This window comes from Lagopus leucura, unplaced genomic scaffold, assembly GCF_019238085.1.
Source record: "Lagopus leucura isolate 7727_CA_CO unplaced genomic scaffold, USGS_WTPT01 Super-Scaffold_100004, whole genome shotgun sequence".
Lineage (NCBI taxonomy): Eukaryota > Metazoa > Chordata > Aves > Galliformes > Phasianidae > Lagopus > Lagopus leucura.
Window position 1 is genome coordinate 62,461,844 of NW_024962264.1, and position 22,971 is coordinate 62,484,814.

The window sequence follows — 22,971 nt, forward strand, 5'->3', positions numbered from 1 at the left end:
AAATGTGACCAAAGTTATAGATTCCTTCATTTTATTTGAGCAAATAGACAGAATGTTCTAGCTCCTGTAGTGGGCAGGTCATTTAGTGGCATCTGCTTACATTACAGAGTGTTGTGCATGTTCTAGTGTGAACGTTAGGCTCCTCATTTCACCATCACACTGGGGGCTCTCCTCCACCTCCTATTAGCCCGTTTCAGAAGCAGTGCAGATTGTGATTCTGGTAGTGTTTTTTCCTGTAAGCAGCTAGAGACCGGCCTGACAAGTGAGGATTAGTAGTGGGCTTTAGTTTTTAGAATGAGTTCAGTGAAAATGTATTTTCATGGCTGTAACTTATTTGATTATATCTTGCACAGTAAGGGCTAATAGTAGAATGTGAAAGTATTCATCTTTTAAAGTAAAGGTTTAAAAGAAAGTAACATTCCTTTTCTTGTCTGCATTCAGATTTTTAAAGGTTTTTTTTTTCGATGACCATTTTTCTTTAAACATGTATAATAGTTGTCTTAAATGTTCCTACTTGCTAGATAAACTGCAAGTACCAAATACAATTTTAGAATAAATGTTTTAGAAAATTGGCTGACTTGAGGGGTGTGCACTGTTACTGTAAACTGCTCATCTGAGATCCTTTGCAGTTTGGTAGTGAGAAGCAGCTGCTGTGTGATGACTGAGCTTTCTTGAGATCAGTGGAGGTGCTTCACTAACCCTGTAGTTCACTAACCCACAAGTCTGTATTTCAACCTGTCGTGCTGGGATGGAAGCAGCCGTCCCTTCAAGAAGTCATTGTAGAATAAATTTGAGTCATCTGAACACAGATAGTGTTGGAAGCCTACCGTGCTGCTACCAGATCTTATTTGCTGTGTAACAAAGTTGATCTGCAGGCCTGCTTGAAGTCATGCCCAATATATTGAAATTTTAAGCAGAAGCATAGTATATTTTTAATTGTTGGGTTATTAGGATGAGATGGCGCTGCAAAATAATTTATTTTTAAAAGCGACTTTATGACACTCAACACTATAGCATTACTGCAAGTTGATTTGTGAATCTTGAAAGGTTTCTTAAATGCCTAAAGAAAGGGAAGATTTTGCAATGTTATGGTAAGAAGTGAAACTACATGGAGCTCTTTTATCTGGAGAAAATGTAGTGTGCCAGGCAATTCAGACAGGGCAACGCCAGCATCTGAATTCCAGTGTAATGGAATTGCTGCAGACAGAACACTCTGGCCTTGGAACTTGATATTTTTTTAATCTTAAATATTCAGTCACTTGGCTGTGAGCTGGATTCTATACAGTGATGCTCAGCGTGTGCTGCAAAACTAAACAAAAGCTCTTGCTGACTCCAGGATGATGTGCGGTGTACTAACCGAATGACCGCAGTAGTTGTGGCTTTTCTTACTTCTGCGTTCTTTCCCTTTGCCCGAGCATGAAGCTTTAGGAAACAGCAAGCCCAAACTTCCTAAGTGTGTTACTGGACCTCAGCAAGGCAGGATGTCCCATTTTCTTGTCTTTGCTTGTAAACAAGCACCTGTGAGCATGTCAGGGCACAAAATGAACACAATGTGGCTTGTAGCAATGAAAGTGGCTTTTTTTTAACCTGTCCAAGTGTGTTAGGTGGGGGATGGAAAGAACACATACACACATATACAGGCTTCTTAAGAACTTGCCCTACAAAGTCCTAGGTTTCTTCAGGCTCCATTTTCTTCAAGAGTGAGGACTTGAAAGTGAAATGAGTTTAATGAAGGTGAGCCCAAGGAGGATGTTGAGCAAGAGTACCGATTACAGATTCCTTCCTCCTCCTTTTTCCTGCTCTAGTGCTCTGTAGTTCTCTCCGTAAAATGCTATTGAGACTTTGTGTGGTTAACACTCTTGTGTTGGGCCAGTGTTCTGTGGGTTAACTTCATTTTCCACTGGTAGCTTTGCTGGTTAATCTTTCAGTTAAATGCCATAGGATACTGGATGCGATGAGGGGGAACTTTTGGTGGTTGCTCAATACCTCTGTGTGAAATTGGTAATATCACTAAATGATGTCTAAGTGCAAACTGTTGTCTAGATAGAAGCTTGAAACTTTGACATCATACAGTTTAAGAGTGAATCACATTCTCATAGTGTAATCTGACTGGAAAAGACTAAAAAATGTTAAGCCAGAGCCCTCTGGGAATCTGGTGCCTTTAACAAGAAATGTCATTTTGTGAAATGTTACATCTATTGCATAGTCTGTATGTTTTCTATTGTTTTGGGTTTTTTTTTTGTACAGTTGTAAATTCAAAATATTCTGTCTTTGGGTACGTATTTTCAGTGTAATACAGTATGTATAATAAAAATTTAGATTTTCTATGGAAGCAAACCATTTTTTTAATACTTACATTATGCACATCCATTCTAAATGTATCCCATAGAAATGTCAGCTTTGCAGTACACCTCCAGAAGCGAAGCAATGCTGACATGCAGTAGTTTTGCTGGTTAGGATAGTTGTGAGGAGGAGGTGTTAGCAAAATACCTGCCTCTGCTTTCTGGGCTGATTCAACAAAAGCTGGTTATCCCTGGGTGGTAAGGCTCCGCGCTGTGTGGGTGTGCATACTGTTCAGTGCTCAAGCCACAGCCTGGGCCTGGTGGATCGAGGAAGGTGCGCAGTGCATGGCTGGCCCATTGGCATCAAGTGTGGAATAAGCCCTGCTTGCTGTCTGCCTCCTGTGGCTGAGCTACAACAGCGGCTGTTTCTCTCAGTCCTGGAGTGCTGTGGAAGACTTCTGTGGTTTGGTTTTGTCTTTATGCTCACAGACTGCAGTCTGGTTTATTCTGTGATAAACGTGAAGACTGACTTCTCGATGCTGAGTGATACAGACCTGTGGCTGGCCTCATCCCAGCTTTCTTATGTTGGAGCCTTGTGACACGGCTATGTTACGCTTGCCTGCACTTGTGTGGTGCCAGGCATAGTCTGAGGTTTTTTTTCCTGTCGGATCGACCTTATCAAATAGCCGGCAAGCAAATTCTGTTCCAGGTCAACTGCTCTGTTAAAACACTTGTGACAAAGCTTTGAGAGTAGATTGGGATGCACATTTCACTTATGTCATAGAGCATTTGTTCTGTGAAAGGTTCTTGGCGTCCATGTGGGTGACTCACTAATACATTTTACATGAATAAGGATGTGCCAGGCTGCCTTGTCTTCCTGAGAACGGCCTATTCAGAATTGGACTCATCTATTTTTAGTGATCTCTGTCACTAGACATTTTGGACAGCACAGCTGGCTCAGGCAAACAGAGCTTTTATTACATGCTTAGGATTCTGTTCTAATACCAGGTTTCACGGCTGACCAAACACTGACCTTTCTAAGACCCGCACTGCCTCGTCAGACACTGTCCTCAAGCTGATACCTTTAGATAGAACCCAGAATTCATTTTTCTCCAAGCTCTCTTGCTCTCAGGTGTGCATGAACGTGTTCTCCTGACAGCAGGAAAGGAAAAATAAGGCATGAAACAAAACTGGTGAGTGAGCAGAAGAGATGATGTCATTTTTAAAACCTGCTGTGTTTCAAGATGGTTCCAGACCAGAGAAGGTTCTCCCAGCTGGTTCCGGAGTGTGGCTTTTAAATAGTACTTGCTATTAAAATATGCTTACTGCTTCCTGATACAGTACGAGTAGGTATTTCATGAAGGAGGCAGGTTGTGGGAATCGCCCTGGAAGTTACTGCTGGAGAATCTGACTTTCTTTTGGCCATTTTTACTGTTTATTTTCAATTCGCTCGAAATCCAAACGATAATGCCTCATGCTCTTCTTTTTTGAAGCGTTTGCTTCAGAATAAGACTTATTATTTCTATTACTTCAGCTTCCCTGCTGGGGGTTTTGCCCTTCCATTTACACAACACTTATTATGAAGGTTCCTGCTGGTGCTGTTATAAAACACCACTCTTACTTTGGTGAAGGTGATTTTAGTATCGGCTCTGAAGGGTATTGGTGTGTCTTTCGCTTTTCAAAGCTGTGGTGCCATCGTGTGGCCATTTGTACTGGTACAGCTGTTAGCCTGCTCGGAGCACAGCAACGGTGTTCTTGCCTTTGGGAGTGCTGGCAGCTCTGTCTTGCTTTTCTCCGTTCTACCTGCCTGCAGTTGTCTTGGCCCTCCTCTGGGCACCTGAAGGGGGGTTCTGAATTCCCACATGTCTGAGAGCAGTGTCCCAACACTTCTTGAGCTCCAGCAGCTCAGGGCTGTACCTACTGCCCTGGGCAGCCATTCCATGCCCACCACCCTTGTTGCAGACCCTTTCCCTAATCCTGAGCTGCCCCTCCCCTGACACAGCTCCATGCCATTCCCTCGGGCCCTGTTGCTGTCACACAGAGCAGAGCTCGGCAATGCTCCCCAGCTCCCTGTGAGGAGCTGCAGCTGCCATGAGGCCTCCCCTCAGCTGCTCTACTCTGGGCTGAGTGAACCATTGACAGAAACCGATGCAGCTTGGAGGGTGGCAGCTGAGGGTGCTCATATGTGGCTCAGGTCCATCAACTGGGAAGGGCTTGAGAAGGGCTGTGACGCTGGCAGGGTGCTGTGTGTAATGCCTATCTCCCTCTCTGCCATTCTGGAGACCTCCAGCTGGAGTTCAGCGCTTTCAGAACAGGCTGAGCTCAACAGAGCTGCGATTTGGGTTGTGGTGGGGCTTGTCTGCATACCCATTGCAGGAATAATGCAGAGCAGCTGGAGCAGGTCTAGAGGAGTGCTGTGAAAGGTGCTTAGAGGGCTGGAGCACCCTTCCTAGGGGGAGAGGTTGAGGGAGCTGGGCTTGTTTGCATGGAGAAGAGAAGGCTGCAGGGAGATCTCACTGAGGCCTTCCAGTACCCAAAGGGAGCTTACAGGCAGGAGGGGGGACTGACTTTTTACACTGACTGATAGTGATAGGACAAAGGGGAATGGCTTTAACCTAAAGAGGGGAGATTGAGGTTAAATGTTAGTAAGAAATTCTTCACTCAGAGGGTGGTGAGGCCTGGGAAGCCTGATCTGGTGAGGGGCACCCAGTCCACGGCAGAGTGGTGAGCTTTAAGGTCCCTTATAGCCCAAACCACGTGATGATTGCCTCAGTTAAAATGGGAACTGCTTTGAGCTGCAGTTCTTCCTGAGTAGTTCTTGCTGCAGGAAGCCCTGGGTATCTAGAAGTGCAATCCTTCCCCCTGAGGAGATCACGGGGCCTGGCCTGCAGCCCGGCCCAGTTCTGCCTGTTCTTCTTTCCTCAGTGCCTTGCTCCTCTTGCATGAGTTTTTGCATGGGAAGCGAGCAAGGTTTGCTCTTTTGCTCCGGGCTTAGCTTGCACTGCACCTCGAGGAGGCCTCATTGAGACCTGCTGCACCCTCTGTGCACAAACACTTTTGGGGGGAGGCTGATCCGGCCCAGCCGCATGATCGCAGTCAGGTGACGACGTTGAGCGCAGAAGCGGTGTGGGATAAGCAGCTCAGTGAGGGAGATCAGCTGCTGCCCCGGCCCTCTGCGAGCTGTTAGTGCTCAGGGAAAATGAGCGTCTGGCCCCCTCCTCTGCTCTGGAGCTTGACCACGGCGTGTCTGACAGGTGAGCCCTTCCAGTGCCGCTTTGCTTTGTGGGGCTGAGTGCGGGGCGTGGGGACACGGTGTGTGCTGGTGAAACCGCTGGCCTCAGAGTGTGGGGTGGGCAGGGGGGAGTGCTGGGAACAGTGCCTTAAAGGGGTGCGGTGCTGGAAGTGGGACGAGCAGCCTAGCAGTCACAGAATCACAGAGTTCTTTGAGTTGGACAGTTAAAGGACAGCTAGTCCAAGTGCCTACGATGAACAGGGACACCTACAGCTCCACCAGGTGCTTTGTAAAGAAAAGGGAGTAAGTTCAGTCACTGCAGACTGAGTGCTGTGGCGTTATCTGAAACCCAAAGGAAGAAACATTCCCTTTCTTGGGGGTGTTCTGGTAACTGGGTGATCCTAGGAGCACGTGTAAAAGTGCCTGAATATTTCTGTACTCATGTCCCTGCTCCTGCAGACCTGAGGCACTCAGTGGGTCGGGGACTTGCAGGGCCCGTGGTCATCAGCTGGAATAGAGCTCCTCAGTTCCTTTCCCCCTGCCCACCAGGCAGCACTGTGCTGGGCGGTGCTGGAGTGCTGGCACAGGGGCCAGAGATGCTGTGGGATCTGCTTGGGGATTTCAGTAGCTGCCTGGTCGTGGGCCTGGGCACCCTGCTGGTGGTGGCTCTGCTGGGGTAGGGCAGGGCCAGAGGAACCCTGAGGTCCCCATGCTGTGAAAACTTCTCAGAACAATTCTTAGGCCATAACCTCTCATCTTAAAATGCGCAGGAGGTGGTGGAGTCACCATCCCTGGAAGCATTCAAGAAACTCAGAGATTGGCACTGAGGGACATGGTTAGTGGGGATGGGCTGATGGTTGGACCAGATGGTCTTAAAGGTCTTTTCCAACCTTAATGATTCACTTACCTGGGAGCCTTGGTGTACCTGTGTGTCTGGTACAGCCAAATCATGTGATGAGGTACAACCTGTAGACTGGAACTTTCATGGAGTTTGGGGAAACTCAGAAGCAGCTTATTCACATGTGGAATTCACCAAAGATCTTCTTTACACAGACAATTATTGACTTGGTTATATTTTGTTTTGCTTGAAGTATTGGTTGCTTCAAGAACTGATAGCAGACTGATGTGGGGGAAGAGAAGCAAAGGAGCTGCCATCCTACTCAGGCCTTTTTTCAGTTCTCAGCCACTGCCATGTACTTCACAGGTCAGCAGGGCTGCATGTCCTGTACGTTACAAAGGTTCAGGTCTGTCATCAAAGGTTCAGTAAGCTGCTTACCATGACATCCTCATGTCTGACTCACTGTAAAGTAGACCGAGTTAAGGCTGCTGAGTTGGACAAGGGGAACAGTGCATCGTGGTGCTGGGTCAAAGCACGGCTGAGGCAATGTGGCCAGGAGCAGTGCTTTCTGTGTAGGACAAGTGCTGATGACTCCTGGTCTCTAAGATATTTACCTTGGGCAAACAAATGTGAAACAAAACCCTCACTGTTAAATTCAGTGTTTCTCTTTTTGGAGAAAACAGCAAGATGTGGCAATGGCCCAGACGGCTGGTTGCTCATCTGCTGCCTGTCCCAGGAGTTACAGAAAGACTCAGTTTTCTACACTCTTGAGTACAAAGCGGTCAGTATACGCATAGCAGGGAGCCCTCCGAGCAGTCTGTTTCCATGTGATCACAGATTTCTAAGGACTCTTTCATTCACTGTCCTGATTTTGCTATAGAAATGCAACTGGTGTTACCAGCCAACTTCATTGGCATGTTGTTGCCTATGCTGGGGTGGTGCTGAGCCCTGACACCAGAGATGTCCAGCATTGTGTGGGTGCGTGTAGCTCGAAGAGTGAGAAATCAAAGGCCCAGGGAGAAGAAATCAAAGGAGGTGGCTTTGGGAAGATCTTTGCAGTGACCCATGCATCCCCAGCCACCCAGTGCCTGTCTGACAGTCTCTGAGCACCACATCATCATCCTGCTCCCATTGTTCCTCATCTGAACATCACCGTTGGGTGTCAGCTGTGCTCTTCTGTCTCCATTACCCTCCTAAAGCAGCCCTTTGAAATAGTCCTTTGGTTTCCCTGTAGCAGCTGCTGGATTCTGGCAAGCTCAGAGGCTTGCACTGGCTGGAAGAGTGGGAACACGGAGTTATTGGGAGAATGGTGTTTGTGGGGCCCAAGTCAATCCTGAAGTAACACTGATTTAACAGTTCTCACATGATGAGCTCCAGAAGGAGTTTGATTTCCTGCTAACTTTGATGCTTTATTGTAATGCTTGATACTATTGGCAATTCAGAAAATCTTTTACTTTCAGAACTACTAGGTGTTTTTTTTTCCAGCTGTCCCCAGGAGAGGGGGCTGGACATGGTCTGCGAACCTCTGACTTCAGTAACAGGTGTTATCCAAAAGAATGGAAGAGATGTGTGCCCTGAATTGCTTACAGGTGTTAGTAGCTCACCATAATAAGGCACGTGAGAGGAAAAAGGCACTTAGCAGCCATAGCAGCCCGCTGATGCCGTATGAAGCTGGGTGTTTTCAGAAGCTGAGGTTATTCTGTGGAGGAAATCCCTGCCCTGAATTCCTGATCCAAAGTGGTGTGCCTGCTGTGGTGGCAGGAGTGGGCTGGGTTTGGTTTGCTTTGTTTGCTTGGGTTTCACCTAGCAATGCAATATGAACTTGCTACTTGTTGCATTTAGTTTTACAGGCTTTTCCTCCATCCTGAGACTGAGAAACATCCATTCCCTGTGGTCATGTACTTCTGAGATTACTTTCATCAGTAGATGCCATTTCAGTCTATTACATTGCACAGCAAAACACCCTGTGCTGCAGTAACACCCTGCAGTTCTCTGAAGATTACAGCTCCTTGGCTGTGAAGAACTCCTGCTCTTACAGGGGAGGGATTTGGGAATCAAAGCTAGTCTGCCCACAGGCAGCTTCCCTTTGGGTTACTGGATGCATCCAGAGCAGCTTAAATAAAAATCCCAAACTCATGACTTTTCTTCATTGATCCCTTTAACCAAGAAGGGATGAAACAGGCAGCTACTTGACAAGCATCTTAAATCAGATTGAGGGATCTCAGGGTAAGCTGAGCACCACCAGCAAAACCAAGTGTTTTAAGCAATTCTCACAACCCTTTATCTTGGAGAGTCAGACCTCTCAGCTCTGGGATCAGCTTAATGTATTTTTCCAGCCTAAATGATTTTATGATTCTAATGCATGTGCTTGACAGGGCTCTCGTGTGCAGGTGATGCTGCACATGAGACACTGACTCCCACAGTGTTCTCCTGGGGAAGGTGGCAGCCCATGGCTTGGGCAGGCACGCTCTTTGATGGGTAAAAGACTGGCTGGATGGCCGGGCCCAGGGAGTGGTGCTGAATGGAGTTAAATCCAGTGGGGGACTGATGACGTTGGTGCTCCCCAGAAGTTGGTACTGGGGCCTGTCCAGTTCAGTATTGTTATCAATGACCTGGTTGAGGGTTGCGTGCACCCTCAGCAAGTTAGCAGGTGATATCAAGTTGGGAGAAAATGCTGATCTGCCTGGGGTAGGAAGGCCCTTTGGAGAGAAATAGACAGAGTGGATCACTGGGCTGAGGCCAAAGCTCGAAGTTTGACAAGACCAAGTGCCAGGTCCTGCATTTTGGCCACAACAACCCCAGGCAACGCTACACGCTTGGGGCAGGGTGGCTGGAAGACTGTGTGGATGGAAAGGACCTGAGGGTGTTGATTGACGGTCAGTTGAACATGAGCCAGCACTGTGCCCAGGTGGCCAAGAAAGCCAATGGCATCCTGGCTCGTATCAGAAATAGTGTTGCCAGCAGAAGCAGGGAGGAGATCACTCCCTGTACTCAGTTCTGATGAGGCTGCACTTCAAGTTCTGTGTTCAGTTTTGGGCCCCTCACTGCAAGAAAAACAGTGAAGGCCTGGAATGTGTTCAGAGAAGGGCAATGAAGCTGTGAGGGGTCTGGAGCACAGGCCTTATGAGGAGCAGCTGAGAGTACTGGGATTTTTTAACCTGGAGAAGGCTCAGGGTGACCTTATCACTCTCTACAACTACCTGGAAGGAGATTGTGGCAAGGTGAGGCTTCGCTTCTTCTCCGTTGGCATAACTAGTAATAGGACTGGAGGGAATGGCCTCAAGCTGTGCTAAGGAAGATTCAGGTTGGACATTAGGAAAAAATTATTCTAAAGAACAGTCAGGCACTGGAACAGGCTGTAGGTGGTGGAGTCACCATCCTTGGAGGTGTCCACGAAATGTTTAGGTGTGGTACTGAGGGACATGGTTTAGTGGGGAAATATTGGCAATAGGTGGACAGTTGGATTGGATGATCTTGAAGGTCTTTTCAATCTTGGTGATTCTATGATTCTGTGATGCTGCCAGTGTTTCTGCGTTGCTCTGTAGTGGAACATAGCAAAGACAATTTCTGGACACCAAATGAGGACACAAAAATTAAGACCTAATGATAAGCCTTCACTAAGGGAAGAACAATAACTTGACCATTAAGTTTTTTTTCTTTCTCTTAGGTATTGCTTTAGGCCAGACAGCCACCACCCAGGCCCCTGTTGTATCAACCTCGCTACTTCTGAGTGCAGCTACCACCCAAGTCCCTGTTCCACCAACTCCAATGTCTTCTATTGCCACAGCGACCTTGGCCCCCACATCCCCATCTGCAGCTGGAACAGTGACAAACCTCACCACCCCTACAGTTGTGTCATCTGCTATCTCAAGCACAAACCCTCCCACTCCAGCTCTGCCCACCACCCCACGCATCACCGCGCTCACCTCTGGGATTGCTACCACCCCTCATGCACCCACAGCACTAATGGCCACATCCAGCAGTGCCTGGGCCACCCCTCCAGATGCAACTGCATCTCCTGGTGTCCTATCAGTGGTCCCGCCCCTCAGCACCACTGAGCCCTCAAACTGCAGCAGAGTGAATGTGACAGCATGTACTCCTTGCTCCCCAGGGACCATTCCCAGCAGTGGTAAGAGCCAGGGCTCACCTAAGCTTTCCTATGCTAGGTGGCAAAGGGAGTGACCAAGGGAGGAAGACCAGCTTGTGGTGGATGCTCTAGGGTAACTCTGCAGAGCACAGGAGGTAATTTTCACCACGCTGTGTACAGGATGTGCCCTAGCGAGACCTTCTCCTCTTGCTCATGCTTTGCTCCTGCAGTGCCAAGGACTGGTTTCTGCATGGAGAGGGGGCGTGGATCTGCTGTGAGCCACCACTGCAAGTCTCACAGAATAGTTCTGTGCAGCTCAGATTTGTTTTGTGGAGCACAGACTGCCAGAGCTCACATCTGGTGGGAATACTGCACTGCCTATGTGCAAAGGAAGGCTGTTTCTGCTTAAGGCAGATTCTCTGCTTTGGGGTTTTCTGCTTCCCACAGATGTAAATTTATCAGAAATCAAAGGAGTGCATTTATTTTAACTTTTGCGTGGTGGTGGGGAAGAAGGAAAACCCTCCTCTCTCCTCGAATTGGAAGAGAAAGAGCAGTCTTGGTAATTACCAGAAGTCTGTGTTGATAGAATTGGGATCACAGATTGCCTTACAGCTGTTCTCCCATCTAATGGCACACAGCAGCATCACTAGCATTAATGTTATTTTCTACCCCTCAAAAACTGTCTTGCTGGGGGAGCTGGATCCAAACACCTGTGCCCATTGCAATGATCTGTAGACAAACCAAGGGGGTGGATGAGGGGTTGAAGTTAAGCCTCACGGTGCTGATCCTGCTCTCTCTGTCTCTATTCAGACACCTGGAGCTGCTCGTGCTGCACAGAGGGCTCATGCTTGGACCCTGGTGCCTGTGATCCTTGCCCAGCGGGGCACTACCAGCCTGCGAGGGGACAGCAGCAGTGCCTGCCGTGTCCAAAGGGACATTACACCAAGTAGGTGACAGCCTCTGCTGGGTCTGGACGTGGTTGTGTTCTTTCTCACAATGCTTCCCCATTTTGGCAGCTCTTGGAGCCTCCAGGTGCCTCAAATCCCTGAGGCGTCAGCCTGTCCCTGCACCAGGAGGGGCGTCAGCCTTGGTCTAACCCAAATTGTGACCTTGGTGCCTTGGGGCATGGGTGGCCTGCAGGCCAGGCTTCAGTGCCACACCTTTGAAAAGATCATGAAATCACAGAATGGCTGAGGTTGGTGGGAGCCTCAAAGCCCACCCACTTGCAACCCCGTGCCATGGGCTGGTTGGCCCCCACCAGATCAGGCTGCCCAGGGCCCCATCAAACCCAGCCATGACCAAATCAGGATCTATCCCAAGGCACTGCAGAAATGCTTCTGCTGGGACAATGGAGAGTGTGACATGGAGCTGGGGGCAGCTGGAAGGAGGAGAGAGGCAACAGAAAGGAGCCATGGCAGCTGCCCAGGGCTCCATCAGCAGTGCTTCACATTTCTGTGATATTTGGAGAACCCAGAGTCCCTTGGCTGCGAGCAGCTCTGTGGCTGATGCAATCTTGTGTTGGTTTGTTTTAAGCTAAGTGTTTGCTTCTATTCCTGTTGTCTTCTTAATTTTTTCCCTCCACAAATCTTGCTCAGCCCTGGGGTTTCCAAAGGAATAAAGAGCACGTCTTTGTTTTCCTCTAAAGGCTGGCTGCTAACAGATTTTTAAACCCACATGCTTGTGGTTGGGGATTTGGCTCTATTGGTGATGAATGAACCAGATTTCCTCCTCCACTGCCTTCCTTGATGTCCTCCCTCTCCTCCCAGAGGCCTGACATGGCACATCCCTATTCCCACAGTCCCTGCTATTTCAGGTCAGGACTCCCTCACAGCAGTGCCTGTGGCTCAGTTCCCTTTCCATAGAACCATGGAACTGTAGAGGTCAGATGGGAACTCTGGAGATCATCAAGCCCAACCCTCTGCTACATCAGGTTTCCTACACTAGAATGAGCAGGAAAGTGTCCAGGAGGATCTTGAATGTCTCCAGAGAAGGAGATTCCACAATCCCTCTGGGCAGCCTGCTCCCTATTTCCAGACTTGCTAGTGAAACAGAGCTGTGCTCCGCTGTCTTGAGCACAGAGAAGCCTCGGTAAGATAAAAGCATGCTAACCTCTGCTTGATTCCCCCAGCACTACCAGCAGCACCGTGTGCTCACCCTGCCCACCTGGCCACTATGCCAACGAGTCGGGGGCCACAGCCTGCAGCGCGTGCCAGAGAGGTAGGGCTGTTTGTATGCAACCCTGTGCGCTCCCATCACACACTGCACAGGCTTTTACCCATGGCCAGATGCAATCACTGGGTTACTTACAAGCACTGATGAATAAACAGGTTATTCTGTACAGGCCAAAAATAGGACAGCATATCTCTTCCCACAGTTATGGGTGTTCTTATTAAAAATGAAAGAACAGGTCTCACATGCAGTCACGCTCCTGTTTGCAGCAAGCTAATACCATCGGCAATACTAAATAGCACATGCAATGCAACAGCTACTCTGGATGCCAATTAAGAGCTCTTTACACATGCACAAGTCGTCCTTTGAAAATCTGTGCACAAAGCTGCTCGTCTCACACCCAAATCTTGGCTATCATTTGCTACTTTTGGGAGGAAAAACGTAAATAAGCAGCAGTTGGAGGCTGTCATGGGTGACAGTGTGTGGCACCTCACTGCCTTAACTCAGTGGATTTTTACATTAGGTCACAGAGAAGTCTATGAGCACGGCCTCTAGATCATGCAATTATGAAAGTTAATAAGCTGCTTTTCTCTTGCAAGGTGAGGGAGGGGGTTTTGCTTCCCTCCTGCTCAGCTGTAGCTCATGGCACATGTTTTCATGCCTCCTGCCCACACTGTGGGGGGTGTGAGCCCATTTGTTTGCCTGCAGAACAGGAACAACTAACAGCATGGGGACAGGGATGGCAAAGGAAAGATCCTGAGAACCTTCTCCTTTTTCCTCCAGGTTATTTTAGCTCACAGCAAAATGCAGCTTTTTGTCTGCCTTGCCTGCCTGGATCGTTCTGCAAGTAAGAAATCCTCATGTGACCTTAGCTGGGGTGGGGTGGCACATCTGGTAGCAGCCACTGAGCACCAGCAGTTGCCAGAGGGCTCTGCAGGCTTTAGGGTTGGTGGTGCTGAGATTTGGATGAGATTCTACAAAAGGAGGAGGATTCTGCCAGCAGTGCTGCAGCAAAGTGAAGGACAACTGCTGGCTTGTGTGCTTTGGGGTCAGTCCTATCCCAACCCCCACCTCAGCTAGGCTGGGGGCTGGTGGACACAGAGGCACTTTTACTCAGCTGTCCCATGGTGGAGGAAGAGGGCACCTGGGAGAGGTGAACTTTGCAGCCAAAGTTCAGTTTAATTGCTATAGAAGCAGTTCTGTGGCTTTCACAGCCGTATGGCTGTTGCTCTTCTCAGCATCTACTGAGCAGTTCCAGTCAAGTGTGCTGGGGAACGGCCCCGGCTGGGGGATCGGGTTCCTACAAGTTTCATGCAAATAAGAGACCAAGGAAAGGATAGAAATGCCATCACATTCCCAACCCTAATTAGACATATGGGAGAAACTGCACTGCAGATAGACACCACAAATGCCTACAACATGGTAAAAGATGGTAGACGGAGCGTTCAGCCTTAGGCTGTGTGTGCATAAAGAAGCAGCCGGCGGGTTGTGTAGGGTTGGGCTGTCTCAGTGCTGGGCTCACCGTGCTGTCTCACTGTTCTCCCTCCCAGCACCACCAGCTGCATGCTGTGTCTGGCCTGTCCTGCTGGGCACGAGGCTCCACATGAGGCTGCTGAGGGGTGTATGCTGTGCCGGGCAGGTGGGTCGTGACAGGTCGTGATCGTGGGCACTGAGCAACTCAGTGCACTGCATGGTTTAGAGTGATAATAGTGTGTGACCTCAGCACCAGAATGGAGGGGTTTCTTCCCAAAATTTGGTGCTTTTAACCTAGACGATGTTGCTCCCTACCACCACGAGTGGCCAAGCTGGCAGCAGCTGAGCAAACCATTGCTGCCTAAGCAATGGAAAAGTGCTGGTGGCTGTCCCATTGTGGCAGGACATGTTGTGCCAAGCCCTCCTCCAGTATGATTACTGCTGTGCTGCACTGCAGCAATGCAGCCAGATGTATTTCATGCAAACCAGCATTAATGTCTTAGAGACTGTGACTTCCTTGACCTGTCATTCTCACAAAGCTTAGTTGCACTGCACTCAGCAAGCTCCAAACAGCTGGGAAAGGTGCTTGAACCTGGAATTAGAGGGGATGAAACTCTGCTGAGCTCTGGCTCCCAACTTCCCTCTGCTTTAAAGCTGCCAGCTCAGCACTAACCCAGCTCCCACCATACTCCCGCTCTGTTTCCAGATTTGAAACAAGGTGTTGGTCAGGTTCCTTCCCTATACTTTTGTTCTTCCCTTCCTGCCCCTTTGCCACCCAGCTACTGCCAAAGTTCTGGCTCAGTTTTTGTCATGCACATGAAGTATTTCATGCATTTTCTCCTTGTGGCTTTGAAAGCACACTCATCCATATGCAATTGCAAAGGCCCTGGGTCCAGCCCCAGATGCTAATGTGCTCTTTTGCTATTTAGGTACGTTCAAAGGTCTGGGTGATGACGCCTGCAAGCCCTGCGAGCCAGGGGAATACCAACCACAGCGGGGCCAGGAGAGCTGTGACCTGTGTCCAGAGAACCACTACTGCCCTGTGAGTCTGTTCTGGCTGCTTTGGCAGCTGGGATTAACAAGTACAGTTAATACACTTTTACTTAAGGCCAATTTTAGCTTAGCTTGTTTCCTTTTCTTAAATACAGACAGAGCCCTTGTAGAGCAGTGGGGTTGCAATTAGAGCACCAGGAGGCTGGCTTTGTTCCACCCTTGGCATCAGGGCATGGTTAGGGGATGAGGTATCCATTAATGAGGTACAGAAGTGTTTAAAACACAACAAGACCTGAATTCAATGACAGCAGGTTCATTTATTGGTCCTTGGATATTGTAGGTCTTCAGGTGGCTGGCTGCTAGTCCTACCTCTGCCTCAGTCTGTCATTTCTAATATCTATTCTGAGACAGCAAGGCAGTGGGTACTTTGTAAAGCGGGTTTCACAGCATGCCCAAACTCAGGAAAGTGTCATAGAATCGTTTGAGTTGGAAGGGACCCATAAAGGCCACCTCGTCCAACTCCTCTGCAGTGAACAGGAACACCTACAGCTCCATCAGGTGCTCGGAGCCCCGTCCAGCCTGACCTTGAGTGTCTCCAAGGATGGGGCTCCATCACTTGTGTGGGTAACCTGTGCCAGTGCCTCACCGGAACATGCTACACACATGCTATATACGTAGTACTGAGGCAACACTTACCCTCCTGCCACCTCCTCCGTTGTTTGGCACTGAGGAATTTACCTTTCCTGTTGGTTAGAGCCCAGATGTGAACCCGATCAAGTGCCCTCCTGATGCCTTCTGCCCCATGGGCAGCACCGCGCCCCAGTTCTGCATGGAGGTCTTCCTGTACAAGGTGGGCAGCTCCTGCCAGCTGACGCCACTGGTGATTGTCCTCCTGGCACTCTTCTCAGCAGGTGAGTGTTGCTCTTCTTTATGTCTCTGCACAGTGCACACTGTGTTGCCTTAAATTTGGATTTCTAGTAAGTCTTTTTGGTTGCTCATCCCTTTAAAAGGGAGCAGAAAGCTGGTGTCCCTTACTTGTTTCTAGCACAAGGGGCTGCAGAGCCATAAGCTATCCTTATGCCTGTTCTTCCTTAAGGCTTCCCCATCCTGACGGCACAGTGACTTACAGTGTCATAATATGAAGACAGAAGTCAGGCTGCAATAATATGGTTAACAGGCTGAAAGTGGTTTAAATGTACAAATTGCCTTTTAAAACGTGCCTCCATCACACAGCTCATCATTTTTATGCACTACTTTCAATGCAAATGATAGTACTTTCATGTTTGCAGGTGGGGATATCAGTGAATATTAAATAGGGACATTATGCTAGTAATAATAGATATCTGGTTGTTGTTCGTCCTTGGGAAGCAGCTGTGTGTACAGGCTCCAAAAGTAGCATATCTTTGCCCAGAAGAAAGAAAATGGACAATTTCCCACCACATATGAGACTTCAGCTTTCCTGAAAGCATTTCCCCTGCCCACAGTTAATACTTTTCCAGCTCAAAATCAGCCATTTGTGCGGTGACAGGGAAGCAGGCACTGGGCATGGGAAATAGAGACACCTGCAACCTGCAGTAATTAGCTCATTAGTGGATATGGCAGGAAGCCAGCAGGTGGGTGAGTCTTCAGCAAGGAAGCAACACCAGGAGCACTAATCCCAAAACACCAAATTGGCATTCATAGTCCTACTAAAGGAAAAAGTAAGAATTGTGTAGTCTTAGGTCCAAGTTTGGGGGGAATTTGGATCAGAGGTTATGATACAAAGAGCAGCTCTTACTGTTAGGGATTGTAAAAAGAGCAGACAAGCAAGCTGGAATAGCAGTGTTCAAGCTGAGAGCAATCATTGCACAGGCACATAAAAAGAACTGCAATGTTCAGTGCCACTTGTGCAGACAGGCCTGCTGACAGGAGGCTTTCATCTTCTCCTGGTATTCTAAGGCATGAAAGCCACATGCCCACGAGTTTCTGTTGTAAGCTCAACAGTTTTGTGCCCCCAAACGCTCATCCTCCAGTCCAGCTCACTGCTGTTAGAAGGCAGAGGGGAGATCAATCAGATCTTAATCCTCGCAGCAAACAGGGAGCAAAGCTTCTCCAAGAACAAAGCAGCATTAGTAGTTCTTATCAAAGTCCTGTCTTAGCACCTGAGGACCCCACAGACATAAATAAGGACTAAATGCACTGCTGTGCTGGGCAGGTGCTGGAGCGCTGCCACAGGGACCAGACAGGGCCCCGTCCCTGGGGATGTCCGGAGATGTAGTCCCAAACCAGGGATCATGCAGAAGCTCCTCCACCTCAGGTGCCCAGGTTCTGCTGTGTCAGGCCACAGTCCAAAAGATGCCAGCTAAAGCAAGTAGTAATTAGAAAAAGTAGTTTTAAATGAAGCACATGAAGGGGTCATCCATGCAGAACAATGGCCAGTTAATCAGCGTTTCTGATAAACAAGTCTGAGCCACAGAACAGTGTTCCTCAGTGAAGACCTGGGTGGCAACATTTGCTAAGAAGAGGGGCAAAAGAAGCAGCCCACACAGGAGCCAGCCAGCATTTCATGGCTGGGTAACAGCTTAATTGTTTGCTGTGAGGTTGTCTGTTCATGCAATCCAAATTTGGATGCATTTGTCTGGACATATTGCATCACAGTGACAGATTCACGCTCTTCTGTTTAGATCAATTTTCCCTGATTATGCTTCTGCCAGAAACAGACAAACAGAAATGTCACAGTACTTGATATTTTGCAATTATTTCCATGTCTATGCACAGCCTAAAAGAAATTTTTTCTGACAGTCCTGATCCCAGTCTAGACTCAGAGTTGATCTAGGTCAGTTACTTCTTGAGCTTCATTATAAGCACCATACAGAGCAAAAGCATTTTTCAGCACAGCCTTTCAGCGTGGCGGGACAAGTGCAGTGAGTCTGCATGGATAAGATGCCAGGTGGGAAATGAGAGTTCCGTGGAACAGAGCGCAAGCAGGAGCAGAAAAGCAAGTGACTGAGTTACTTCGTTAAAACCCACTGCTGTTCTCCACATCTTTCAGGGTAAATCTGAAATGCCAAAGCTGAGTTGTTACAGTTAGCCAGTTAGTGTTCTCTGTGCTCAAGCCAAAGGAGAAGAAAGCACTTTGTTTAGAATCGTAGAATTGAGTTGGAAGGGACCTTGAAAGGTCGTCTGGTCCAACTCCCCTGCAATGAAAGGGACACATACAGCTCCATCGGGTGCTGTCCAGCCTGACCTCGGGTGCCTCCAGGGATGTGGCACCCACCACTTCTGGACATCCTGTGCCAATGCCTCACCACCCTTATTGTAAAAAATCCCTTCTAGATCAACCAGGAGATAATACAGCAGTCAGAAAGCACTAGAACAAACACTTGATGCTTTACCTTCCTCTTTGAATGTTAGCTATCACTGTTTACATTCCTTACAGGTGCAATTCTTATAATCTTTGTACTAATTCTGAGAAGAAGGCAAGAATCTAGCACAAAGTCTTTGAAGTCCCTGTTGCTACCACGAGGATCAGAGCGGCACACAACGTATGGAGTGATGGAGCACAGAGAGCCGGTGTATGCTGGCTGGTAGTGGGGGAAATGCTACCTGCAAGCACTGTGCTCCCTTTTCTGTATGGTAATGCACGTGTGTGCATATGTGAAAAATGTTTGTCACCACCAACCCATTCCTGTATAGCTAAAATAACTACTGAGAAATGAAATGCAAATCATTTTTCAGCTGTGACTTTTTGTGCTAACCAACCTAGCTAGATGCTGTTCTACATGAAATGGACTGAACAGCAGAAGCTTCCCCTTTAATTCCTAGCTCCACTCACAACAAGTATTTTTTTTCCTTTCCTTAAGAAATGTCAGCAGTCAGCTAGAGCAAAGAGCAGCTGCTGCAGATACTGGGATTCCCACAACACAACTGTTTCTACCCGAGCAGGAACTAACACAAATATTCTTCCTTTAAGGAATATGCACATTTTTTATTTATTTGCCATTCTCAAAACTTTATCTATACTTGAAATTGAGGGTCAAATGAAAAAAAGGAATCCCAAACTTTCCCCTTCCTCTCAACTGTGGGAAAACGTGCAGCTGAATTTATGGTTGATTCCTGGACAAATGTGTCCCTTCCGTTTCCTGCTGCGGTCTCTAACGCAGTGCTTCATATTACTCCACAGAGCTACAGAAGCAACACCTTCCTCCTGCTTCTCCAGTGAAATTCATTCACATACCAGGCTGGCTGCAAAGCCCTGCTCAGATCATCCAGCGGTGACACTTCCACAGCGTTGTGCCTCATCAGCTCTGAGAGCCCTGGTAAAAATAGTACTTACTATTATGAGAGCTGTGCTTTCAAGCGAGTGTGCATGGAGGTGGAAGCAGGTGTTACTTCTCATGGAGTCCTTTCCCTGAGCTAAAGCAGCAGCAGCCAGCTGAAGGAACCCAGCTGGTAGGGGTTAAGTGGCTGCTGCCCTCCACTGCTCATTCTTCTCATCCCTGGGGAGATTATTGTGCTTTTCAAGAAAAAGGAAATAAACAACAGCTGAAAAAAGCAGTTCTGTGATCTGTTTCAGATCTGTTAGATGAGTAAATGGATAGGAAGAGAGGTGTGTTATCCTCTGTGGTAAGCAATAATGCAGCTGGTAACCCCGCCACCTGCATCAGCAGCAGCATCAACACACCAAGCTCAGTCCCATCCCAAGACCCTTTCTGCCCTCGAGTCTCCATTTTCCCACTGAAAGCTGGTTACCTCCCGTCCGCATGCTTTGTTCTTTTCTTCCCACCTTCTCCTCACTCCCAGCTACTTGCTTGAAATGCGCTGGCTCTCAGAATCCCCTGTTCTAAGAAGAAATGGCTTCTTTGCAGCAGTGACCAGCTGGGGACAGGACAGGACCCTCTCCTTGTGGCTGCAGGAAATGATGCCCAACACCCTCTCCTGTTCTTCAGTCCTGAGAGCTGGGGGACAGAGCGTGCATGGCCCTTCTGCTGGGCTCTCTGATGCTGTCCATAGCACGCAGGCACTAAGTTTCTCGGTGCACAGTCAGGGCTTTGTGCAGGAGCAGCAAAAGGATGGAGTCCTGATAACACAGCACCAGGTTATTTCAGAACACTAAGCCAACAGTGCCAAAGCATATTTCTGATTTGCTCTTAAAGAAGCACAGCTGCAGTCAGGCACAGAGATTCCACCCATGAAGGAAACTGGCGTTGACCTAAAACCTGGCTGGGAAAGAAAAATGTGGTTGAATTAAAACCTGACCAAACAGGAACAACAGCAGTGTCAGCTGAATGGAGCTTGCAGGACTGCACGATTGCAGCTCAAAATACTTGAAGTCTGTGAAATTCTGTCTAACAGAAAACAGCACTGTAACAGGAGAAACTGACCGCAAAAAATGTCATTTTTTATGGTAAGCAACACTGTGAAAACAAGCCAAAATACAATCATTATCACCTCTATGTGAGCCCTAAGTATTATTTCCAGCAAGTCTCTTAGGAAATCGCAGAGTGCAAGTTTTCACTATGAAAACATCCAGTTCTTTCACTTCCAAACCATGCTCAAACAGCGTGCATTTGACTAAAAAATAAATTAAGAAAAAAATATAAAAAACTGCAAAAATAGCTATATAGATCTGTTAAAAAAAATAGCAACTTCTTAAGTAACTAGGAATAAATTTTAATATTTAATAAGACACGGAAGTTTCTCAAACAGACATGGAATGTGATTCAACGCTGTGGAAAAATTGCATTAATCTTTCAAGGTATTTTGCTTTTCAAAGAAAATTCAAATAGAAAAGCCTCTAAAAACTGACCGTAAACACAAAGCTATGGAACAAAACAGACATTTTAATTTGATTATTCCTAGATTGTAAGCAAATTCTTCTAACATATTCAACTGAAAATGGTTTCTAGGCTTGCTCACGTGATAAAGGAACAGCACATTCTGAATTTACCCATCATGTTCCAGCTTTGATGAGTTTGCTGGAAAAGGAAATACACACTTCTACTGCTACGGGCAAGATGCTAAGTACATAATTTAATGTCACATAACATGCCATACTTAGATGCTATTTTGTTGAATTTATAACAGAAAATCTTTAAGCTGTTGCTGCTAAGAAGTATTGAGTTGCATCATGAGAAAGCTCAATTTTTCCAAGGTTGTTTTCCCTTGTATTTGAACAGCGGGAGAAGGAATTTGGAAAAACCTTATTTTGTTGTCTTTTTAAAACAATACTTCAGTCTCTTTTCCCAGTGCCACAGAGTAAGGCAGAGAAGTCTTCATTAAAAACCACTTTTTCTGAATTGGAAGCAAAACTTCTACCAGGTCAGTTCTGATGACTGAGGTGAAGCTCATGAGGTCAGTACATGTATAAGGAAGCACAGGGTCCACACTTCTTTTAAGGATCAATCTCCTAAGCATATAATCAGCAAAAGAAACGATTCCCTGTCAGTTTAAGAGCAAACTTCTAGTTTGCAGCCTTTTTCTCTGTGATGCAAGCTTCCATTGACCAAGCAGCTTAGTAGCAAAGAGCAGAGAAGAGGTAGAAGGAAGCAGAAAGTCAAAAGCCACTTGCTAAGGTCGGTTTGTGTCAATTTATGTCACGAAAAGAGCTCTGAGAGGAATTTCTTTGAACACTGAAGTCTTTATTTACCCACAGACAGATACAAAAGGGGTGGCTGTCCTGCATCCTGCCTTACTAACTGTGTTTGTGGCCCCACCTAGGAGGAGGGCAGGGGGCTGTAGGCTCCACGACCGATCTGATAACCGATGGTGTTTCTGCAGCAGTGACATCAGTAACTACTGGAGCTGGTGGCTTCTAGGAGGGGGAATCTGCCTATTAGGACATTGGGAGTAACTGTTCCAGGGTGCCGGAGTCTATGTACGAAGAGAAAAAACAATGAAACAACTACAGATTTAACAAATTATAAAAACAGTGGAATGTAAAGGTAAGATTTTATAATAACTTATTTAAAGGTATTCTTATAAAGTCTTCCTTACATGGTACAGAATTCAAACAAATAATGGTCCCAATGACATAAAGTTCCTTCATTTTGTTTCAAAGTGATGAGGATAATCTTTCTATTTTACTACCTGATCTCACTTTCCTGAAGACGCGATAGAAATGTACACAACACATTTTTTTGGTTTTCATTTTAGGCACAGGCCTATGCTTCAGTCCTGGTATAACAAACATCTATAGAAGAGGGTAAATTTCCCTCCAACTCAACTAAGAAATCTTCATTGTTTCCTTGAGTGCAAGGCTTGGCGTACCAGTTTAAAGACACAAACATGAAACATTTTCCCCCCATTTTGAACTGAGCTGTTTTATCCATAATTATTATTATATAATTATTTTGGGGAAAAAAACCCAACACTTTCCAACAGTGTTTATGGAATGGGTTAAAAGAAAAAAACACATCTGTTTGCTTACAAAATAGAAATCGAGGAGTTCAGGACAAGGACAAGGCTACATTTAAAATCTGTTTCAGTTAATAACTCCTAATAACACCAAAGTTTCAAGTGTTGGGAACAAGTGGGGATTTCAGTAATTCCAAAATCTAAATCTGTAATCAAATTCTGAAGAAAAAACGTTTGGAAAGAAACTTACATTTTATGATATAGCAAGGCTTCAATTTCAAAATGGCTACACAGAGTTTCTGCACTACCAAAGGGAAACTAAGCTAGAACATGCACAAATTCTTCAATGAAGGCACACATTCTGTTTACATAGGCTGGATAACATGGCACAAGTCAAAACACTGCCTAATCAGTCACACACCAATGACACGCACTGGGAAGAAACAGGTAAAGACATTTTTCTCTACCATTTTTTCCTAGTTCTAGTATTATTTCCATTAAAACTAAATCTTGTGTTTTTATCTCACTGCAAGAGGAAAACCCCATGGGAGCAAAGAACTCA

General features: G+C 46.9%; 1 protein-coding gene across 3 annotated transcripts; it reads left to right on the top strand.

The window, feature by feature from the left end:
* Window positions 1–5,173: 5,173 nt before the first annotated feature.
* LOC122180384 (signal peptide, CUB and EGF-like domain-containing protein 3) lies at window positions 5,174–20,592 on the top strand. Of its 3 annotated transcripts, none has more exons than XM_042871999.1 (9): window positions 5,174–5,536; window positions 10,020–10,481; window positions 11,250–11,385; window positions 12,568–12,656; window positions 13,392–13,455; window positions 14,159–14,247; window positions 15,011–15,123; window positions 15,829–15,985; window positions 19,237–20,592. In XM_042871999.1, exons 1-9 carry the CDS (start codon window positions 5,482–5,484, stop codon window positions 19,329–19,331), a joined length of 1,260 nt encoding a protein of 419 aa, XP_042727933.1. In that variant the 5' UTR covers window positions 5,174–5,481; the 3' UTR covers window positions 19,332–20,592. The 3 variants fall into 3 exon arrangements, with proteins under 3 accessions (XP_042727933.1, XP_042727932.1, XP_042727934.1); XM_042871998.1 differs by having other exon boundaries at window positions 18,493–19,326; XM_042872000.1 differs by lacking the exon at window positions 10,020–10,481 and having other exon boundaries at window positions 18,493–19,326.
* The last annotated feature ends 2,379 nt before the right edge of the window (window positions 20,593–22,971 follow it).